The sequence below is a fragment of the Etheostoma spectabile genome, unplaced genomic scaffold (genome assembly GCF_008692095.1).
Source record: "Etheostoma spectabile isolate EspeVRDwgs_2016 unplaced genomic scaffold, UIUC_Espe_1.0 scaffold00010461, whole genome shotgun sequence".
NCBI classification, from domain to species: domain Eukaryota; kingdom Metazoa; phylum Chordata; class Actinopteri; order Perciformes; family Percidae; genus Etheostoma; species Etheostoma spectabile.
In genome coordinates this window covers 1-19,190 of record NW_022603834.1, presented here as the reverse complement: position 1 = coordinate 19,190, position 19,190 = coordinate 1, and the positions used below count along the sequence as shown (strand labels likewise).

Below are 19,190 nucleotides of genomic sequence, written 5' to 3'. Positions count from 1 at the left end.
ATACAGGATCTGCTTAAAAGGTCCACACACTTGCTCTCTCCCTGTCACTGAACGAGACACACAGGACTGCTTGTATGAAGGCTCCACACGGTTGGAAGTAAATGGCTTGACTGTCATTTCTTGGGTCAGTCTGTGCATGATATGGTATTTTCTCCCATACAGCAGTAAAACGTTTCTATACTTCCTTTTAGTTCACAGTATTAAAAGAATAAGAACAATATTTTGGCCAACATGGCCTACGGTTGTCAAGAGAAAGTCTGGCCTTTTTTGTGCCACTATAGAGGCCTGTGGACTCGTTACTTCTTAACATAAGGATTTCAAATCTGCTCTAATGAGTTTTGATGTAAAAATAAAATGAATAAAATGTAGCATATTTTCAGAAAGAGGATGACAATGTAAAGCAACATCCAGCTGGCTCACAGGTGAAATGGCATAGGTCCAGTAACAAAATCCTATAAACCACTTCTGCCTGCCCACAGCATGTTCACACCTTTTTCTCAAAGGGTTTGAATCTGTTCGCAGTGATATTGGTTCTCAGAAGTGGCTCGTCATGTTACTGTGTAAGCTTGATGATGCATTATTACAACACATGCATGATGTGTGCATACAAAGTCCACAGGAAAGATTACATTAAGTCGGTGGATACAATTTGGATGATATGGCTATTAGACTTTATAATTAAGGTAAGATCTGGACAGTGTGATAAACCCACTCTTGAGATTCATGGTACAGCTCTCAGATTCTTGCAATGCTTCTCGAAAGTCAAAGTTTGTGAAATCCCTCAGTGAAGTGCACAGTTCATGCAGTGAGTTTACACCAAGTACAAAGACTGGACTGTGTTTCCTTTTACTCCCTGCACCAAAACAGGTCTCTGCCCTGACGAGGCAAGCCTGCATAGAATTACTTGAAAAAAGTGCATGCTGTTACAAAAGCTTTTGTTTCACTGTCTACGACTTAACACAGGAAACAACACTTCGATATTAATGGTTTATCTGTAACTAACAAAATTAAGGAGAAAGTGATTGCATTGTTATCTCACATGCTTTTTGCAAAATACCCCATAACAAACCCAATATGGAAAAGAATAGATAATGGTTTAGTATGCATTTAAAAGGAAATTAGTGAACACAGGCTCTGTATCAAGCCCAGTGAGCGATGTGGATTAGTTTTGTGGCTCAAGATCTTTGGCTCTAAACCACAAGCAAACATTTATTCGGGCAATGCATCCACTTTGCAATTTCTCTTCCAGAGTCTGTTTGTTTAAGCAGGTAAGTTATGTAAGTATGTCTTATTGAGGGCTGAATACATGCCATTCCCGAAGGGGTCTGGACATCAGCTTTGACACGAAGGGAATGAATGCGGAAATGTAAATCCGCAGACAAAACTCTACTTCCTGTTGGGATATGGACACAATTTGATACAAAAGGTCTTTTCCAAAGGACAACTAAAGCTCACGCTCATGCCTTCAGACATAGAAAAGAGGCTCTTTAATTGACACCCTTTCTGCTTGGCCAACTGTTTTGATGTCTGATAGACAGACATATATACATGCAGACAGACGGACAGACAGACAGACAGACAGACAGACAGCTGCTTAGCACACTGGAGAGAGCCCTTTGTATCAGCTTCCTAGGTGTGAGTAAAAGGTTTGTGCTTAGACACTGGACTCTCCTTTGACCTTCTCATGGTGTCTGTCCTCATCATGCATTCTGGGAGCATCATGGGGACTTTGGAGAAGCGGGAGCGTCGAGTCTTAGTTGAATAAAGTTTAATCCAGCCAACTTTATCAAATGATGAGCGGCTCGGCTTAATGTTAAATCTTAAATCTTTCACAGTGACCTTTGTCGACCTTTGCAACTGCATGGCCTATTTCTCAGTCAAAATGTTATCAAAAACAGGTTTTGGTTAACTATTTTTGTAGAATAAGATTGTATTCCGAATGAGCCGCCATCACGGTCGGTTTTGTAATCAGCCAGACCCACGTGAGGCGTTCGTCCAATCAGCTGCTGCAGCTGTTGTAGGAGGGTGTAGACCATTTTCTTTGCTTGCCAGTGGTCATTGAAGAGAAAGTGGTGGCAAGCCCACTTGCGTGCAATGCTGGGAAGCAGGGCGATCCCATCCATGAAAACAACGCGTATATGGACACGTACCATTTCAAGTTGAGGAGATTAGTGACCTACCTATAGTCCATATCCCTGATGATTCATGCAAGGGATTGCTCCAGTGACGGCGGGAGATCCGCTGGATGTCTCTTATTTTCAGCCGGCTGTCCCTCACCTTCTGCATTTATTGTGTTAGCATTCTAAACTTTGGTCGATTTATGAGGACTAGTGTTAACTGCTCCTCAGATCTCTGCAGGGTAAATCCAAACAGCTAGCTAGACTCTCTGTCCATGTTCCACCAAAGCAAGTTCCTTCCCGAGGTGATTTTGCAGAGGCATCGTTGTTGTATCCGGCACTAAGACGATTGTGACTGGTTTAAAGAAATACCAATAAACCAGAGCATGTCGGATCATCCCAGAATGCTGTGTAGACTAGACAGACCTCGCTCCCCAGCGCTTTGAAGGTGTAGGCCAGGCAATGCTGCACTGAGGAGCTACAGCTGCAGGAGCCTGACAAACTGACAAGCTATTACACTGCAGATCTCTATGGAGCCCACCTGTCCCCCGACCTGATGTGTTACTTGTAACACATGAGCGCCTCTGTCAATGGCGGAAAGAAGTAAACAATCTTGAAACTGTCAGTCAAGATCAAAGTCACATCAAACAAGCACTTCAAATCTCCTTCAAAAAGCGTGACCCTGTTAACAACTTTTGGACGTTCTCAGCAGTCCGGAGGCCCCATCAGGGTCGCTGAGTTGACCTCGGTGTGATAGGAGGTTAGTGAGTTGCACCATTATTCTCTCCCTCAGCAAAAAGTTGTTATCTCTAAAGATGACACTCACTTGACCCGTGACACATGCCTGTTTGAGTCTAATTAAGAAGGAACAAAACTATTTTCAAACTGACCTGCTGACCGCTGGGTGAATGTGGCCCCTTCAAGGCCCCTTTAAAGCCTCTGGTTATCAAAAGAACATTATAGAAATGTGAATGCACTAAACCAACTGAATCGCCCTATTCATGCTTATAGAAAGTCTGTTCATTTACACATTGTGCTTATTCACATTTAGGGTCACAGAGGACTGGAGTATAGCCAGCAGGCTTTGAATAGACAGTTATTGTTCAAACACATAACTACATGTCATTTAGGGAATAGTTTAATATTTTGGGAAATATGCTTATTCACTTTCTTGCCAAGAGTTAGATGAGAACATTAACTTCATCTGACTCTCAGCAAGAAAGTGAATAAGCACATTTGTATCAAACTATTCTTGTAAAGTGTTAAGTCTACCCGACATACGTGTCTATAAGAAAAGGAGAACATACATGGTCATGGATAATCAAATACATTTTGATCTCTGTTAATTAATCACACAAAGGTCCATTGATCCCCGTGGAGAAAATAGGTCACAGTGACAGCAATAGACACTAGAAAAATACAAAAGCGGTGACAACAATGCAAAAACAATAACAACCAAAGGACGTATAAAGCCTAATCTAAATTCAAAATGATCTATGATACACAGCATGTACACATGATGTACATTTACATGATAAATGTGTACAAGTGAGGTGCACTGGGCACAGGGAATAAATTTGCATGCATGTGGTACAAAGATGGATAGATGCACATGGTGAATGTAGGGAAACAAGTTTGTCTTTTCACCCTTTTTCTCTGTAGTTCATTTCCATATGTGAAGGAAAATCTTCCGGAGCCTGGTCTTACTTGAAAGGAAGCGCTTCCGTGAGCACCTGGACAACATACCAGACGGTTTGGATATTGACTCACTTAAGCATTCAACGCCCAGCTGTAGAACACCTGACAAGATCTGGGCTTCCACTCAAAATACCAGCCACATGGTGTTGTATGTTAACAGTCAGATGCTGATAGAACAGATGAGCCAAGAGATCAAATACTCTGACAGATCTCCCTTGTCTCAGTTAAAATCTGTCTAACCAGTTCTCACAATCTGGTTTGAATCCCAGTCCAAATTTACCTGTCTCATTAATCAGAAAGTAACACCACATAAAAATCTGAGCCATCATAAATTTGAGTGATGAAAGGAGAAGGAGTAAGGATAGAATCAATTACCTCATCCTGTCAGGATTCCAGTGGCATATGTCCCATAAATAATGCCTCCTGGTATTACATCAGCCCAGTTAATAATCTGATATGATGTAAAAATCAGATACAATTTTATAGCTGATATATTTTGATTACTTAGCTCACTTTACTCACAATTAGATCAGCCATTTGTGAAAACAAAATGTTATATGTAATTGTCAACAATGTGTTGTCAGTAAAACAAAAAGTTTAAGTTAATATGGCAAACATGTAAGCAAACAGCTTATTCACACTTCCAGCAGTCACTTGGCAACATTTAGCATGTTTCTGGCCACTTGGTTAATGTAAGTCCAATATTCACCCTTTTTCAGCTCTGTTGTTGGTCTCTACCAACTCCTGAGAGACATATCTGGCTTTTAAGATGCTAAATGTTTCACTATGTTCACCAGCTAGTATCTAACTGTGTCTGTGTGCCCTTTGATGCTGAGCAGATAGTGTACAAAGTGTTTTTAAAGCTTTTTCTATAAAAAAAAAAGGAGTAAACCAAAACGGTAAGTAACGGACCAGACAGCTAAACAATGAGCTAAAACTCATTATAAAGCTCAGAGTGGAGCTGCAGATTCAGGTGATGATTCTCTGTAGGTTCACCACTACAAGTGACTCCTTTCACATGGTCAAATTGCTGTTCAATGCTTGGAATATCCTCATAATCAGAGAAAACTGCCATGTGTGAAACAGGTGCTCTTCCTTTATGCTTATTAATGCTCTTTCAAGATTTTTAAATACACCTCTCACTGTGGTAACAAGCTCTATGACTGCCAGCCTTGAATGACTATGCATTACGATGCCAGTTATCAGTAGTGCCACTGGGCACATTGCGGAGGTTAATTCACACTTTACTTTAATTATACAGTGATTTACACAGGATGCTGCAATAGTGCACATTAAACTTTATAACCCTTGGTGCTGTGCTACCCTATGATATATCAAAACCCCCCAACTAAAACATCTGATAATCACTGCAGTCATTTACTGTATACTAGCTGAGGGTTTCTTCCAGTTCCACATGAGGTAGTCAAAATAGCATCAGTTAAAAAGTAGTTTCCAGATCCAGCTTTATCTGTGATTCAGCCCTTTTACATTTCTCCTCAGTGACATACTATACTGTGTGTGTAAAGTTGAGTTTGCTTTTTGACTCAGTCTATGTTTACTGTGCCCCAAAGTGAAATCCTGAATCACTGTGAAAGATGATGTGATAGATTCTCAAAACAGCATCTTAAAGAGACCCCATTCCCCAGCAGACACATCATGGTCTGATGTTGTGGATGAGAAGGCCTCTGTTTTACAGTTCATGTGACAGAGGTCAAGGTCTGCTCCTCCTTGACAACATGTCTAGTTTTAAGACCCAAGCTCAAGCACAGAGTCTGATCCAGCAGGGATATTTTCTATCATGGCAGCTATTCATGGTAATACAAATTGAAGAGTTCATTCCACATAGCAATATTGATATGTTTGCATGAAAATGGGAAATGTTGTTATTTAAATCACGTCACTCCACATAGCTCCGGTTCACACTTGTACGTGAGTGATGACGTGTGATTGGATCTCACTTCCCTGCTCTATAAGCAAATGAACACACATATTATTCCAGACCGAGACCAAAGGCGTTGTTGTTTTTAACTGGTGGGAGGCAGCAATGCACTTCCAGTGCCTAGTCTGCCGGAAATTAAAAGAAGAAAATCAAAACACAACAGACTGGGTCTATTCCAGGCAGATTCCAATGTCCCGGTTGTGATAAAAATCTTTCAGTTTCCGTTGTACTGACTCAACCCAAATGGAAGTAGACAGTATGTTTTGTGTGTGCTCCATCCACCAGAATCCATTTTGCTTCTTGTTTGGCCCGTTGTAGCGCTTTAATATGACACCTTTGTTGGAATGTGAATGAGTACGTACTCATGCTTAGAGGACATCACTTGAGTCGGCGGTCCTTCAATGTGGCCCAGCACATTACTTAAAGAATGTTACCATATCCTCTCCGAGTGTGGTCTGAGCGGTTAGATCTCAATGCGTGCTCAATGCGTCTTGTACTTAGAGCTGTCCCCTTGTGATTGTCAGATCACCCAAGATGCATGTTAATGCCAGGTGTGAACAGGGCCAAAGTGACACAACACCACAAAATGCCTGCTGTGCTGTGAGACGCTGTGAGATGCTGTCGGGCACAGAGAGATGAAAGAACTTCAGGCCTGTTCCTGGGCGTGTGGCCAAGACAGTCTGCTTTAAAACATCCTGATGAAACTAAACCTCTCCGTAGGCTCTTTCACCAGAATTTCTTTGATAGATTTTGATGTCTTGCACAAATGGACAATAACGTGTAATCAAATGCTTAAAATACAGTATGTGAATGAATCATGATAAAAAGGCACACATGACATTATCAGGTGATTGATTGACGCATGATGCAATTTATATGATGAGGGAATGTGCAATGTGAAAAGTTTAAGCTTCTAAAGATTTTTGGTTATGTTGTTGACATGAACTGAAGTCGTATTACATGTCACATTCATATTCATAAATAACCTTGCTTTTTATGTTTTATTTTAGATCACTGAAGGAGGCTTACAGTATGAATGCCAACATGTTCGGATCTGCAAACCTGTTACTCTTCAAACTGCTTCAGTCCTGTTCTATTGCTAATGCCACTTCAGGAATGTGTATTTTGCTTAACTCTCTCAATACCTGCCAAATCAAATCACATTCAAAAAGCCTACATTTATTGGCTTTCATCTTTGCCCATACCTATCCCACCACACAAGGGCGTAGCACAAAATTCTAGACCCTGTAGATAGGCGTTCTCTATGGACCCCTCACAGCATCCACAGCTTTTTATTAAAGTGCCCATATCATGCTCATTTTCAGGTTCATATTTGTATTTTGAGGGTGTTCCAGAATAGGTTTACATGGTTTAATTTTCAAAAATCACCATATATAGACTGAAGCCAGAAGACATTCAGAAACCCGTATCTCACTTAAAACAGCATAGATGTTTTTTTCTAAGTTTGTAGGTGTGTGGAAGCACCAGAAACTAGGGCTGTCAAAATTAGCGCGATAATAACGAGTTAACGCAATCACATATTAATTTGATTAAGAAAAAATGTCGCAATTAACGCACGTTGTCTTTGACCCCTTGAAGGACCCGTATTGAGGTGTTTGCACAGGGCGCGCGACACTGATGAACAGTAGCTGTGCCGCCAAGTGGTAGTCTCATAGAAGGGTGTGCAGCCAGATTGAAAAGAATCAGCACAGGAGTTTAATTATGGAGAAAGAAGGGATAATGGATGGGAAGTTTATTTCAAAACTTTGCCAGATAGTAGCCTACACTTGACAAAACGAAAGTTATATGTAGCATTTGTCGAGCTGAGTTTAGTTATCACCGAAGTACATCCAGTCTGAGGTATCACTTGCAAGCCAAGCACACGGATCCCAGCGTAAGCTCTGCTTCTGGTAACGTACGACTAACTACCCTTGACAGCCGTTTTAGAAGCAGATTGATGGATACGTCGACCTCCAGTAAACTGACCCAAGCTATAGCTAAATGGATAGCCACAGCATGCAGACCAGTTTATATAGTGGAAGACGAAGGTCTCCGTGATATTATCCGGATTGCCTCCGGTGACCTCACGTACGAGTTGCCATCCAGGGCCACAGTCAAGTCCAGGATACACGAGTGGTATGACACAGAGAAGGCAAAACTAGCTACGAATTTGGACAACACAGCTTCTGTCGCGCTTACTGGTGACTATTGGACATCGCTAGGTAATCATAGCTATCTTGGAGTAACAGCTCATTACATCGATCAGGAGTGGAAGCTGCATTCACATGCATTGACTGTAATGAGAACTGATGAGAGGCATATGGCTGACGTATGCGCGAGTCATTTTATGGATGTGGCGGGTCAGTGGAACATTGAAGAGAAAGTGAGCACGCTGAACACAGACAGTGCTAGAAATATGATTGCAGCTTCGAAACAGCTACCATTCGAACACCTGCCGTGCACGGCTCATAGTAGTCCTATTCAACGCTCAGTCACAGTGTCTTTACAAAACAGTGCATTTGACGGTGCACTTGTTAAATGTCGCAACTTCTTTACAAATGCAGTAAGTGACAGCCAGTAATAAAACACCCTTGAGATCAATTGGTCTAGTTTTTACTTATTAAGTACATTTGGTATGAATGACAATGTGTCATTACATTTGATAATCTCATTTAACTTCAATTGGAGTGGATTTGAAATAGAATTTTAAAAATGCGATTAATCGTGAGTTAACTCACCATTACTATGCGATTAATCAACTAAAAAATGTTAATCGTTTGACAGCCCTACCAGAAACACAAAATAACACCCCAAATCCCAGAAAAAGGGATTTTTTTTCATAATATGGGCACTTTAAAGCATCTTTGTATACTCAGTCCCCTTTATCTTACGGTCCGATGCCCCTGTCATCACACAAAAGAGAAGTTGGAGAAGAGTAGCTGTGTGTGCATTGTGATGCTGATTTCAAAGACTTTAGCAAGTTGCTTAAAGCTATATTCGTAACTTTTTTATATGAATACAAATCTGTTACATTCAAGCCCTTGCCAGATGAGTTGATACAAAGCTAATTAAGACTATCAGCTTCACAAAACACTCAGTATTTCTTAGCATGGCTGTACACAGAAAATAGTGTCGTCCGGCGACTTTCGCACGCAGGAACTCCAGTGAATATAATTACCTCTTCTGAACATTTCATCATGTTAATTACTCCTCCATGTACTCCTTGGCTACTACCACCTACGTTGGGAAGGGGTGGGGTTGCGTGCGCAATTACAAAAGGCTTGTACCATGTGGCTGCAACAACAGTGGTGTTGTTATTACTTAGAATTCCTCATGGGGGCGACATAAACTGTGCACTGTAGCTTTAAGATATTATTTTATCAAGAAGAAGAATTTATTGGCTGATTGATAGTCATTCTCTGAGTCAACTCAGTCAATTTGCTTTAATTAGGTTTAGTTTTAGTTTTTAACCGTGCTAGCAGCGTAGCTGTAGGGATGGCAATATCGGTTGGTTGATGACCAACCGACATCCTTGATCCTCTGACTTCTCATTGTCCAATAGTCAAAATAACAACATTCACATCATCCTCAGCTATACTTGTGTATTTTTGTGCTAATTAGCAAATGTTAGCAAGCTGGCAAGCTAAACTAAGATGTTTAAGATGGTAAATATTATACATGCATGCTAAGCGTATTGGCATTGCCGTTGTGAGCATGTTACCATGCATATGTTAGCATTTAGCTTAAGGCACCACTGTGCTAAAGAACAACCTCACAGAGCTGCTAGTATGACTGTAGAGTCAGTCTTGTTTACGTGTAGTTTATGGCTGTGACACCATAGTCACCCCCTTGTTTACTCTTTTACTACTCCCTATATAGTGGCAACTCAACAGTTTACCCTATTGAGCTGTAGGCTACTTATCATCATTATGTGTTATCACTGACAGCTGTAGAGTCAATGGCTATTTTTGCACCTATTAAAGGGACAGCACATTGCATCGTACTTTTCAGGAAATTTTGGAACTTTTGAGGGTATTATTTAGTGGATACATTTACGCACTCAAAATTTTGAAACTAAAATAAAATGGTGGACCATAAATGTAGTGGACTAATAGAAACTACGGAGTGAAATTCAGACAAGGCTATGACTGACCTGACCTGATTAAGGACTCTTAGCACTGTCATGCGTGAGTTCACCAAAAGTGCAGCTGGAGTTCACCAACACTGTTGATAAAAGACATTTGCCAGGTGACTACAGTGTATTAAACATAACATGATACATAATACAATCATCATAAGATCACCTTTTTTAAATATTAGTTGTTTTTAATCTCTAAAACTCTGAGGGTGGGGTGTGAGATGAGAATGGGCTGGTTGTCTAATTGCTGCATAGTGAACCTGACCGGGGTCAGAGGTGGAGCCGAATCATTACTCCTGTCCTCACATGAACGACCCGAGGGAAGGGCAAAAAAGGGAGGACAAGGGGAGCGGGAAAAGCAGTATGACAGACAGACAGAGCATTATTCTTGTGCTAAAATGCTCAGCCCACACTGCACTTTCACTTTTCATCAAGTGTTTTGGCTGCACATGAGCTGAAGGAATGCACCCCGGGGCAGCATGCAGCTCACCTTGTCAGTGCACTGTTTCCCTCAACATCATCCCCCCACCCATCCCTGTGTCAAACCCTCGTCTCAACATGTCCACCTCTGTCCAAGGACCAATGTGTTTCCTGAGCATCATCTGGGGATATATGTCCATGCTAAGGACATCCCTATTCTTGTACATTAAACACAACCTTTTTGTCTAGAGGGCCATCCGGATGTGAGTCTAAAAACAGACCTTTTGGAGTTTTGTGTTGACAAGCTGCACTGACTCAAAATCTCATTCATCTGCATAGTTTCTCTGAAATCAAAAGCAAGGGGTTGGCTCTTGATCTGGTAACTAAGATGAATAGCTTTGCAGGTCATGTGCGGGCATGACAGTGTTTGCTCTCCTCTGTCCACCTCAGTCTTTTACAGCATTTTGGCTGCAGGTTGAAATGTGAGAAATAATACATGAGCTTACGTGGGTTCACTCCAAGGTATGCAGACAGTGATGAATGAATGAATGATCCCCTCCCTCTACTGATCAATTATCTTCATACTGTACATGCAAAAACACTTCTTTTTTTTAAATGTTGCTTTTCCACAAGCTGTTTTCCTTCTACACCTTGTAAAAAGGTGCTGGCATCTCAAATTAGAAGGTGGAGTTGTAAGACCAGCTATTACTGACCTTACCACAGACCTTCACTCTGCAAGAGCAAAAATTGAACAGACAGACAGTCAAGTGGTGACAGTAAACTCTTTCCACGAATACAAATCAGGCAGAAAAAACAAATATCTCTGGGTACCTCTCATTTTAGTGTTGTGTCTGGAACTGAGAGTGAATGACACACTTGTTATTTATTATCTTATTGAAGCTATTCCCAATGCCCCGGGGCGTTCTAGCATCGACCATCATCTCGCTTTAAGATTATGCAGCATGTAGCTCAGTCAAAGCACCTGGTTAAAACCAATTCTTCTTCTTCTTCTTTAAAGTCGAAATATACCTTAAAATATTTTTAAAGTGTAAAATGTTTTAAGTGTAAAAATGTTTAAGTGTTCTAGACAGTGCAGTTTTCCTTATTGCTCCGAGCTAAGGCTGACCTGGTATAAATAAGCCCATATTCACATACGTGCATATATAAATAAATATATATACCAACACAAAATGTTTCCTCCCTCAAACACCCAGTGATACACCCACCATTAATAAACAGCAAACAAGAAAAATAAATGTGCTCATAAAAGACAGATGTTGCCATTGGATACAAGATTAGACTTGGCTTGTAGCCTCCTCTGAGAGAGAAAGATAACCCTCCCTAAATGAAGTTGTGTATTGGGTGTAGCAGCCGGTGCTGGAGAGTGGACACATTCAGACCTGAAGGCTTTCCACTGTGTAAGTCTTGAACTACATAACGAAACTAGGGGTGATAGAATGGCCAAATCTCAAATTTTGAATGAAAACCCTTTCCACTAGCTCAATAATTCACAATCAGGCTTTTCTTTAAAGTAGCTCAGAGCCACTTTCCAACACAGTGCTGCATACAGTCGGTCTTTTAGCACCTAATTCTAACTACTAAGGCAGAAAAAATTGCAATTTATGCCAGGTTTATAGGTAATACCTCCACAAACTCAAAACTAATCTCCGCAGCCCTGAAGTGAGACATAACAAAACCCTCCCATCCACATACTGTTTTCATAATGGGCCACTTGAAGAAACACTCACACTGTTTGCTCAGTCAGTCAGAGGTCCTTGCTGTGTTGACTATTATTCTACTCTCTACAGGGTGGGCTATTTCACTTGAGGTATCAAATGATCACCTATTCTGTTTTCCCTTGAGTGGATGTAGTGGTCGAAGCATCAATGAGCCACTGTGGAGGCACAGGCCTCTGACACGCAACAAAAAATGGGAAGCTGTCAATCATCTCTGGGGTTTAAACCACCTCAATAATGCTCTGTCCAGTCAGAAAATGTAAAACCCATTGTGTACATATAATAATAGCTCTCTACTGTAATTACAAGTTCTTTTAGAAGTAGTTACTTGTAAGAATGTTAAAATTAGGCAATTAGCTCGCTTTACCACCTGCAGGCATCTACTTTATATTCCAACATGTAAATGGAATGGTTTGAAAATAACAGGAGTAAGAGTAAATGAAAATGTGATGACTAAACCCTAACCCCTAACACTCTACATTCTTGTCTGGCATCTTTTACTCCATCAAACAATTCTCCCCTGAGCAAAAGAGAGTTGTCCTGGGTGTGGTTGCAGCTCTGGGGGAGAATGGTTTGCGGTGTGGAAATAAAACTCAGAGGACAACCTTTATTAAATATAGAAAACATTTGCATTTGCAGAGTCTGTAAACATCTGCAGGAACAGATGATGCAGCTGCCAGGGCCACATAAACCACAGGCAACACCACCAGCTGACCATAGAAGGGCCTTTGGGAGAGAGGTGGCATTGAAGTTAAGCTTTTCTATTGGAAGAGTTTGGTGGGTACTGAAATGAAGCTCTATGTTTGACCGCAGGCGTTTCCATTCCTCGACATTCCCCGTCTTGGTCACCTCAGAGCTGCACAACGTAACGTCTCTTATAAACACTGTGACCTTTTCTCTGAAGCACTTACCTGCAGGCACATGAACATGCTGAGGCTCCTACAGGTGTAACTATCCAACATACCAAAAACAGCTAACTCAATCCGATCTATCCCTCAACACAGCAGAAGATGGGCTTTATTTTCGGCTTGCGCCACAAGGACAGAACAGTGGCACCATCTACCTACAGATGAGAGGATGTGTTGAAAACACGTTCTGTTCTGTTATTTAAAAGGGGAGTGACGTGTTTGCTCTTTGGGCACTCATCTGTGTATGATACAGCAGTTAGATTTAAAAGAAAAGTTAAAAAAATAAAGCGGGAGAAACTTTAATGAATGTATTTATTAATGCATGAAGAAAGTAGGAAACCATTACAGTTCTGCTCAATTAAATCATAACTCTTCTTGGCCATCACAACAATTCATTAGGTCTCCTACTTTCAACTACAATAAAAGTATTTGTATCTACAAACTATAAGTGCAAATGAAAAAAAACAACAACAATTGCAATAAAAATGCACACAATTTGGCAGATATTCTCCCAATTATTGTCACTCTTGCATATGTACAAGTACAGACAGCACTTGGTGATCAATACCATCAACATGTCAACGCATCAGGAAAATAATGGATGTGTAAAATGATCGAAATCAGCGAGGTTGTCAGGATTTACACAAACTTGCTGCCCTCTTGAGGTAAGAGAAAGATCAATTGTAATTTTGCAGGACATTCTTAAGAATAAATAATGAAATTTCAAATAGCAAGACAGTGTTTTAGGAGTGTAAAAACACAGTAAAGAAACTTTTAGTAGCAAAGCCTTTCCATATAACAGGAAATGTTTCCTAATTTCACAATATGTATACATTATAGCTTTACCGCCCTACAATTGGTTTGTTCCAAGTTCAATTGTGTTAACGTCTTGTACCTGTAGATTCAAACAGAGGAATTAACTGTTTTGTTTTTGTTTGTTTTTTAACAAGTGAAAAGTTCAAAATTCAAATAGCTGTTGTGTCCCCAAAATCTTTGTTCCATTTGGTATACATCTGAAGAGTTGCTGGGCTAACACTGGGCTTAATGCGCTTCAGGGAATCCTCAAAGTCTTTCATCTTGATGTTACGCACCTGTAAATACAGACAAAAGAGCATTACTATAAAGATACATGTTACATAAAGATATTTAAGAATATATATGTATATCCTTTATTTGCCAAGTACATATTAACACATATATGACATATGTATCCTCAGCATTTAACCCGTCCTAACTAGCAGGGAGCAATGGGCAGCCATAGTCCGGTGCCCAGGGACCAACTCCAGTTGTAATGCCAGTACCTACATCAAGCAGGTAGTATTGTGACTTTAACTTTACCTCACTAGCAGCCATACTTCGTACTTGATCTGGTCCCAACTCTGTGCAAGAGAGGATTTTCACCAGAAAAAGAAGCAGAGTTAGCTGGTCATGGAGGCGGAAATATACACTAACCATATGATGATGCGAGGAAGACGTCTTACCTCTGATTGGCCCAAGCGCAGCGTCTTTGGCTAATGACGTGAGATCACTTCCTGAATATCCTTCACTCTTTCTATCAAGTTACACATCCAGGAGTTAATGCACATACATACAGAAATAATTGCAGAAAAGGCAGGATGGCGTGTAAATGTGAAACTCACTTCGCGAGAAGAGAAAGCTCATTTTTGCTCAGTGGATTCCCATGCTTTCCCAAAAGGTTTTTCAGCAACGTGACTCTCGTCTGAAGGGACGAGAGTTACATCCTATAACTCAGTGAACTTAACAGTTGCTGCACCATTCACATTTCACAGCTAACAGAGACACTGATCATAGTGATAAACTGTTATAACGATTCCAATGTAAATACCTCCCCATCCGGCAATGCCACATAAATCCTTTTTGCAAAACGCCTGGAAGATTAACACAGAAAGAAAAACTGTTGTGAGCTTGTAACAAAAGAAACGCATAATAACTGTGCATGCATCCCGTACCTCAGTACTGCTTCATCGAGCTCCTGAGGCCTGTTGGTCGCTCCCATTACGAGCACCCTGTCATCCCCTCCTGACTGCACCTGAAACCACGAAGCACTGTTGTGAAAACAACACCGGTGCTATCTGAGATAACTGTGACATAAGCACTCTGGAGCCGGTTCCTGATCAGATTTCAGAGGCTGCCCTTACCCCGTCAAACTCAATGAGGAACTCGGTTTTTAGGCGACGAGAGGCCTCGTGTTCTCCCTCCCTTCTTTCACAGAGCAAGCTGTCCACTTCATCTAAATGAAATATTTAAAAAGAACTAAATAAGAAGTTGATTTACGATCTGCAATATAGGGTATAAAATTCCTGTTCGGGGCACATCTAGTCTATAATTAAGAGTCATACGAACCGATAAAGATCACAGAGGGCTGCAATTCTCTGGCAACTGCAAACAGTGCTCGCACAAGCTTCTCGCCCTCTCCCACCTGCAATGGTGATGACAGGAAAGGTTAAAAACCTAAACTAAATTTAGTGTTGTGTGGAGACCTACTCCAGACAAATAAAGAGCAATATAAATGTTTTCTTACATATTTAGATGTCAAACTGGCAGCGCTGATGTTGAAGAATGTGGCTTTCGATTCTGCTGCGACTGCTTTGGCCTTGGAAGATGAAGCAGTGAAGTCTCAAATGATAACACTGAACCAAGACTATCAACAGGTATATGCATGTCCTAAAAGCACAGTTTGATCAGAATGAATGTGTGTTGGATAACCATTTAACTTACCAGCATGGTTTTCCCATTTCCAGGCGGGCCAAATAAAAGTAAACCACGTGCCGGAGATCTCAGGCCAGTAAAGAGCTAAATGGCAAAATACGTGAAAAAGGGTTACATGTCAAACCGAAAAAGTAGAAATATAGTAAGCAGCACAGACAAAATGTTCTAAGTGATCACCTCTGGTCTTAAGGCAGGGAGGATGACAATCTCTTGGAGTGCTTGCTTGGCCAGGTCCTGACCCGCAATGTCTTTAAAGAATACAGACGCTCCACTGCAATGAACACAGAATGCTACTTTAACTGCAGCAAAGGTAGTTTTTTCATTTCCATTCCACAGACAGCAACATGTACAGGTGTTGTAATACGATAGCATTACTTCTAAATACCTGTCAACAATTTCATTCATAATCAAGTTGGCCAATTTGCTGTCCACATTCTTGAAGTTTTTCATATCTCTCTTTGGGAGTTGTTTCACAGCTGCAGGTTTTCCATTTTGAGTTTTTGCCATCCGTGGCGTCACCTTAGCAGGAGCACAAATATCCATAAATCAGTACACGGTTCATCCGGATCACACATCTTAAAATAACATACAACCGGACATCGAGACACAATTTAAGAATCACCTTTTGATCAGTGGGTCTGGGGGGGGGTTCTAACGGTGGAGGGCCTGATGTTAGTGGACACACCTCGCACTGCAGGCTGGCTTTTAGGCACAGGCTTTGGTTGTGTAGGAGCATGATTTGAGGTCTTCTGGGGATCACTCCTCCTCTTATTTGCCATCGCTGCCTCTGTGAAACAACAGTATTCATCTTGAACATCCCTCTTCAGCTCAGATAACAATATTATTTGGTGACGACACTTACTAGGGCTGGGCAAAATATTGATGTTATATCGATATTGCGACATGAGACTACATATGGTCTTAGATTTTGGATATATCGTAATATCTTAATATGGTAAGTGTGTCTTTTCCTGGTTTTACAAGCCGCAGTACAGTAAAGTGATGCAATTTCTGAACTTACCAGACTATTCTGGTAAGTTATTCTAATATTTACCTTTACCCACTAAGTCATTAAATCATATCTGGAGATTATTCATCAAAAATCTCATTGTGTAAACAACATTTTTGTTAAAGCATCAATAGTCAACCATACAGTATCGTCGCAATGTCGACATTGAGGCATTTGGTCAAGAATATTGGGATATGTGATTTTCTCTACCACTACCACGTACCTAACAGAGCGAGCCGATCCTTTGCCATGGTGAGATTGGTGACCATTTTATCTTGAAGTCTCTTTGCTCGGTCATATTGCTCTCCTGCTAACAAAGCACAGAGTCTAAGGCTACAGCATGTCAACACTGCACACTGTGTACATCCGCATGTTTGTTAGCATATTTACCTTGCCCCGTGATCTCTACTTCAATACCCCTCTCAAGCACAGAAATCCCCTTCTTGTACCACTGCACAGCCTCCTCTTTCTCTCCTGTCATCACAGGGGATGGGGGGGGGGGGGGGTGTTTATTACCAACTGCCTCACGCCAACACATCAGCTAATAACTCATAAACACGAGAAACAAACCTGTATCATCTTCGTCGATCCGTAACGCCTTCGATACATACTCGAACGCCTGTTTATGGTAGTTTTTGATAACTTCGCCGCTGTCTTTGCTTTTGCCTGCCATTATTTTAGCCGACTTTAAACCCACGTTATTGTCTCCTTGTTCTCAGTTGTAACTCAGAGTTAGCCCCTTTTGAAAGAGGACACGGCCAAATGAAGCTTTCAAATCGCATTTATAACTGGGTCAATCCGAAGTCTTTTGTTTATTAAACAATCTTTTGCCGCATATGTGACATATTAGATCAAAACATAAACATTTCCACAGCTAGCTTCCGCTTTCCCGTGTGTACTTCTTCTTCGGCTTTTTCTTCTTCTCCGATTCGTAGTGGAGCGTAAAGCAACGTGTTAAGGTGCATATCGCCACCCACTGTACCGGAGCGTGCGACACCAGGCTTCATACACTTACAATTTTAGATAAATTATAAACAAAAACAAATTATATGTTATTTTATTTAGTATACATAACACATAACACACATATACATACATAGAAACCATAACATGCATACATAAATATACATAAAATGTATATTTAAATACAAAATCAAATTTACCCCAAAACAAATTAAGTAATTCATGACTGGAAATTATATATAACTATACGTTATTATCTTACTCCTACATGACTCCCAAACCAAGGAAACTTATTTTTTGTTTTTTGTAACAAACACAAGTTGCGTTTGGATCTTCAGAATAAAAGCTGTGATGAATAAATGTTAAAAATTAAATAACTTCAAGTAATGACTGAACAATTAAATTATTAGATAAAAGTAGGTTAAAAACATCAGCTTCGCTCTCAGTAGAATAGGCTGGCACGATTGTTGACCAAACCAACCTTAACATTGACAATTGACAGTTCCAACGATTCATTTTAGCCTATACAATGAATAGTGTTATATACCGTGGGAACATAGATTGGTAATCAATAATGGGGCACATGAGTTCATCCGACTGGGCTGTGGGGGTTGCTCAGACCAAAAGGGTTGGCAACCAAAGGTCTGCAGGGGAGGGTTCTGTGCAGTATATGAGCTGTTCCTAGGACGGCCCTCTTCTGGACAGATTTCTCAGATGTTTTCCTGATATTTGCTGGAGCCACTGTCCCAGTTTGGGGGTTTGGTTGGCCATCCCTATTTTATCAGTCTGGATCTGGAAATCCCACAGCCTCTTTGCTCTCTCTGCCACCTCCAGAGACAAAAAGCATGTGGGTTGGACGTTTCCCAGGTCCAACAAGCCCCCACCCCCTTTGACTCCTGCCAACCTAGTAGGACAACTGATGATGAGAAATGGGCTTCTGGAACAAGATATTTGTGGACCAGGGCAGAGAACATAGAACAGCTGGAATGCAACTACACAAGTGACCCCAGGGAAAGGGTTACATGAAGAGGAATGTGGATATTACCCTATTACAGTGATTCCCAAAGTGGGGTTGGACCCACAGGGGGGTCGCGAGCCAGAGGGGGGGGGGTCGCAAGTTGATTTCCAGAAATAAAACTAAAATTTAAAAACGATTAGAAATAGCATATGTTAGCCATGATTTTAACACAAGATGAAACTAGTGGCTACATTTTAAAATAAAACCAAGCAAATGAATAAAAAGGGAACAGCTCTTTTGATTTCACGCCTATAGTGCGTGCGCGGTTGCGCGCAATGTTTATATACGTTTATAGTGGGGTGGTCGCAAGTCACTTGCGCCGTTACTTTGGGGGTCGTGGCTGAAAGATCGGGAACCCCTGCCCTATTATATTGAAAGGGTTCCATTGGTAATTGGAGACCGCTGGGTTTTAACTTCCACACTGGGACAGTGGCTCAAGAACTTCAGGGAAAACTAAGACCTCAGTCCAAATAAACGCAGTTCTAATAACAGGTACTGCGTATAACAGTCAGGC

At 41.0% G+C, this 19,190-nt stretch overlaps 1 protein-coding gene and 1 long non-coding RNA gene across 2 annotated transcripts; one reads left to right on the top strand and one right to left on the bottom strand.

The window, feature by feature from the left end:
- Positions 1-1,859: 1,859 nt before the first annotated feature.
- On the top strand, positions 1,860-9,776 carry LOC116679323 (uncharacterized). Its single transcript, XR_004329486.1, has 3 exons — positions 1,860-1,955; positions 4,535-4,541; positions 9,766-9,776. It is a non-coding gene; the product is annotated as an uncharacterized LOC116679323 (long non-coding RNA).
- Positions 9,777-13,249: 3,473 nt separating this feature from the next.
- LOC116679322 (spastin-like) lies at positions 13,250-17,610 on the bottom strand. The gene is given in 17 exon segments (XM_032508987.1): positions 13,250-14,047; positions 14,295-14,335; positions 14,438-14,508; positions 14,597-14,676; positions 14,803-14,845; positions 14,927-15,006; positions 15,116-15,207; positions 15,321-15,396; positions 15,499-15,570; positions 15,696-15,770; positions 15,864-15,957; positions 16,072-16,205; positions 16,309-16,342; positions 16,344-16,473; positions 16,919-17,002; positions 17,086-17,169; positions 17,266-17,610. Coding segments are annotated over 17 exon segments (1,419 nt in total). The 5' UTR covers positions 17,369-17,610; the 3' UTR covers positions 13,250-13,921.
- Between the last annotated feature and the right edge of the window lie 1,580 nt (positions 17,611-19,190).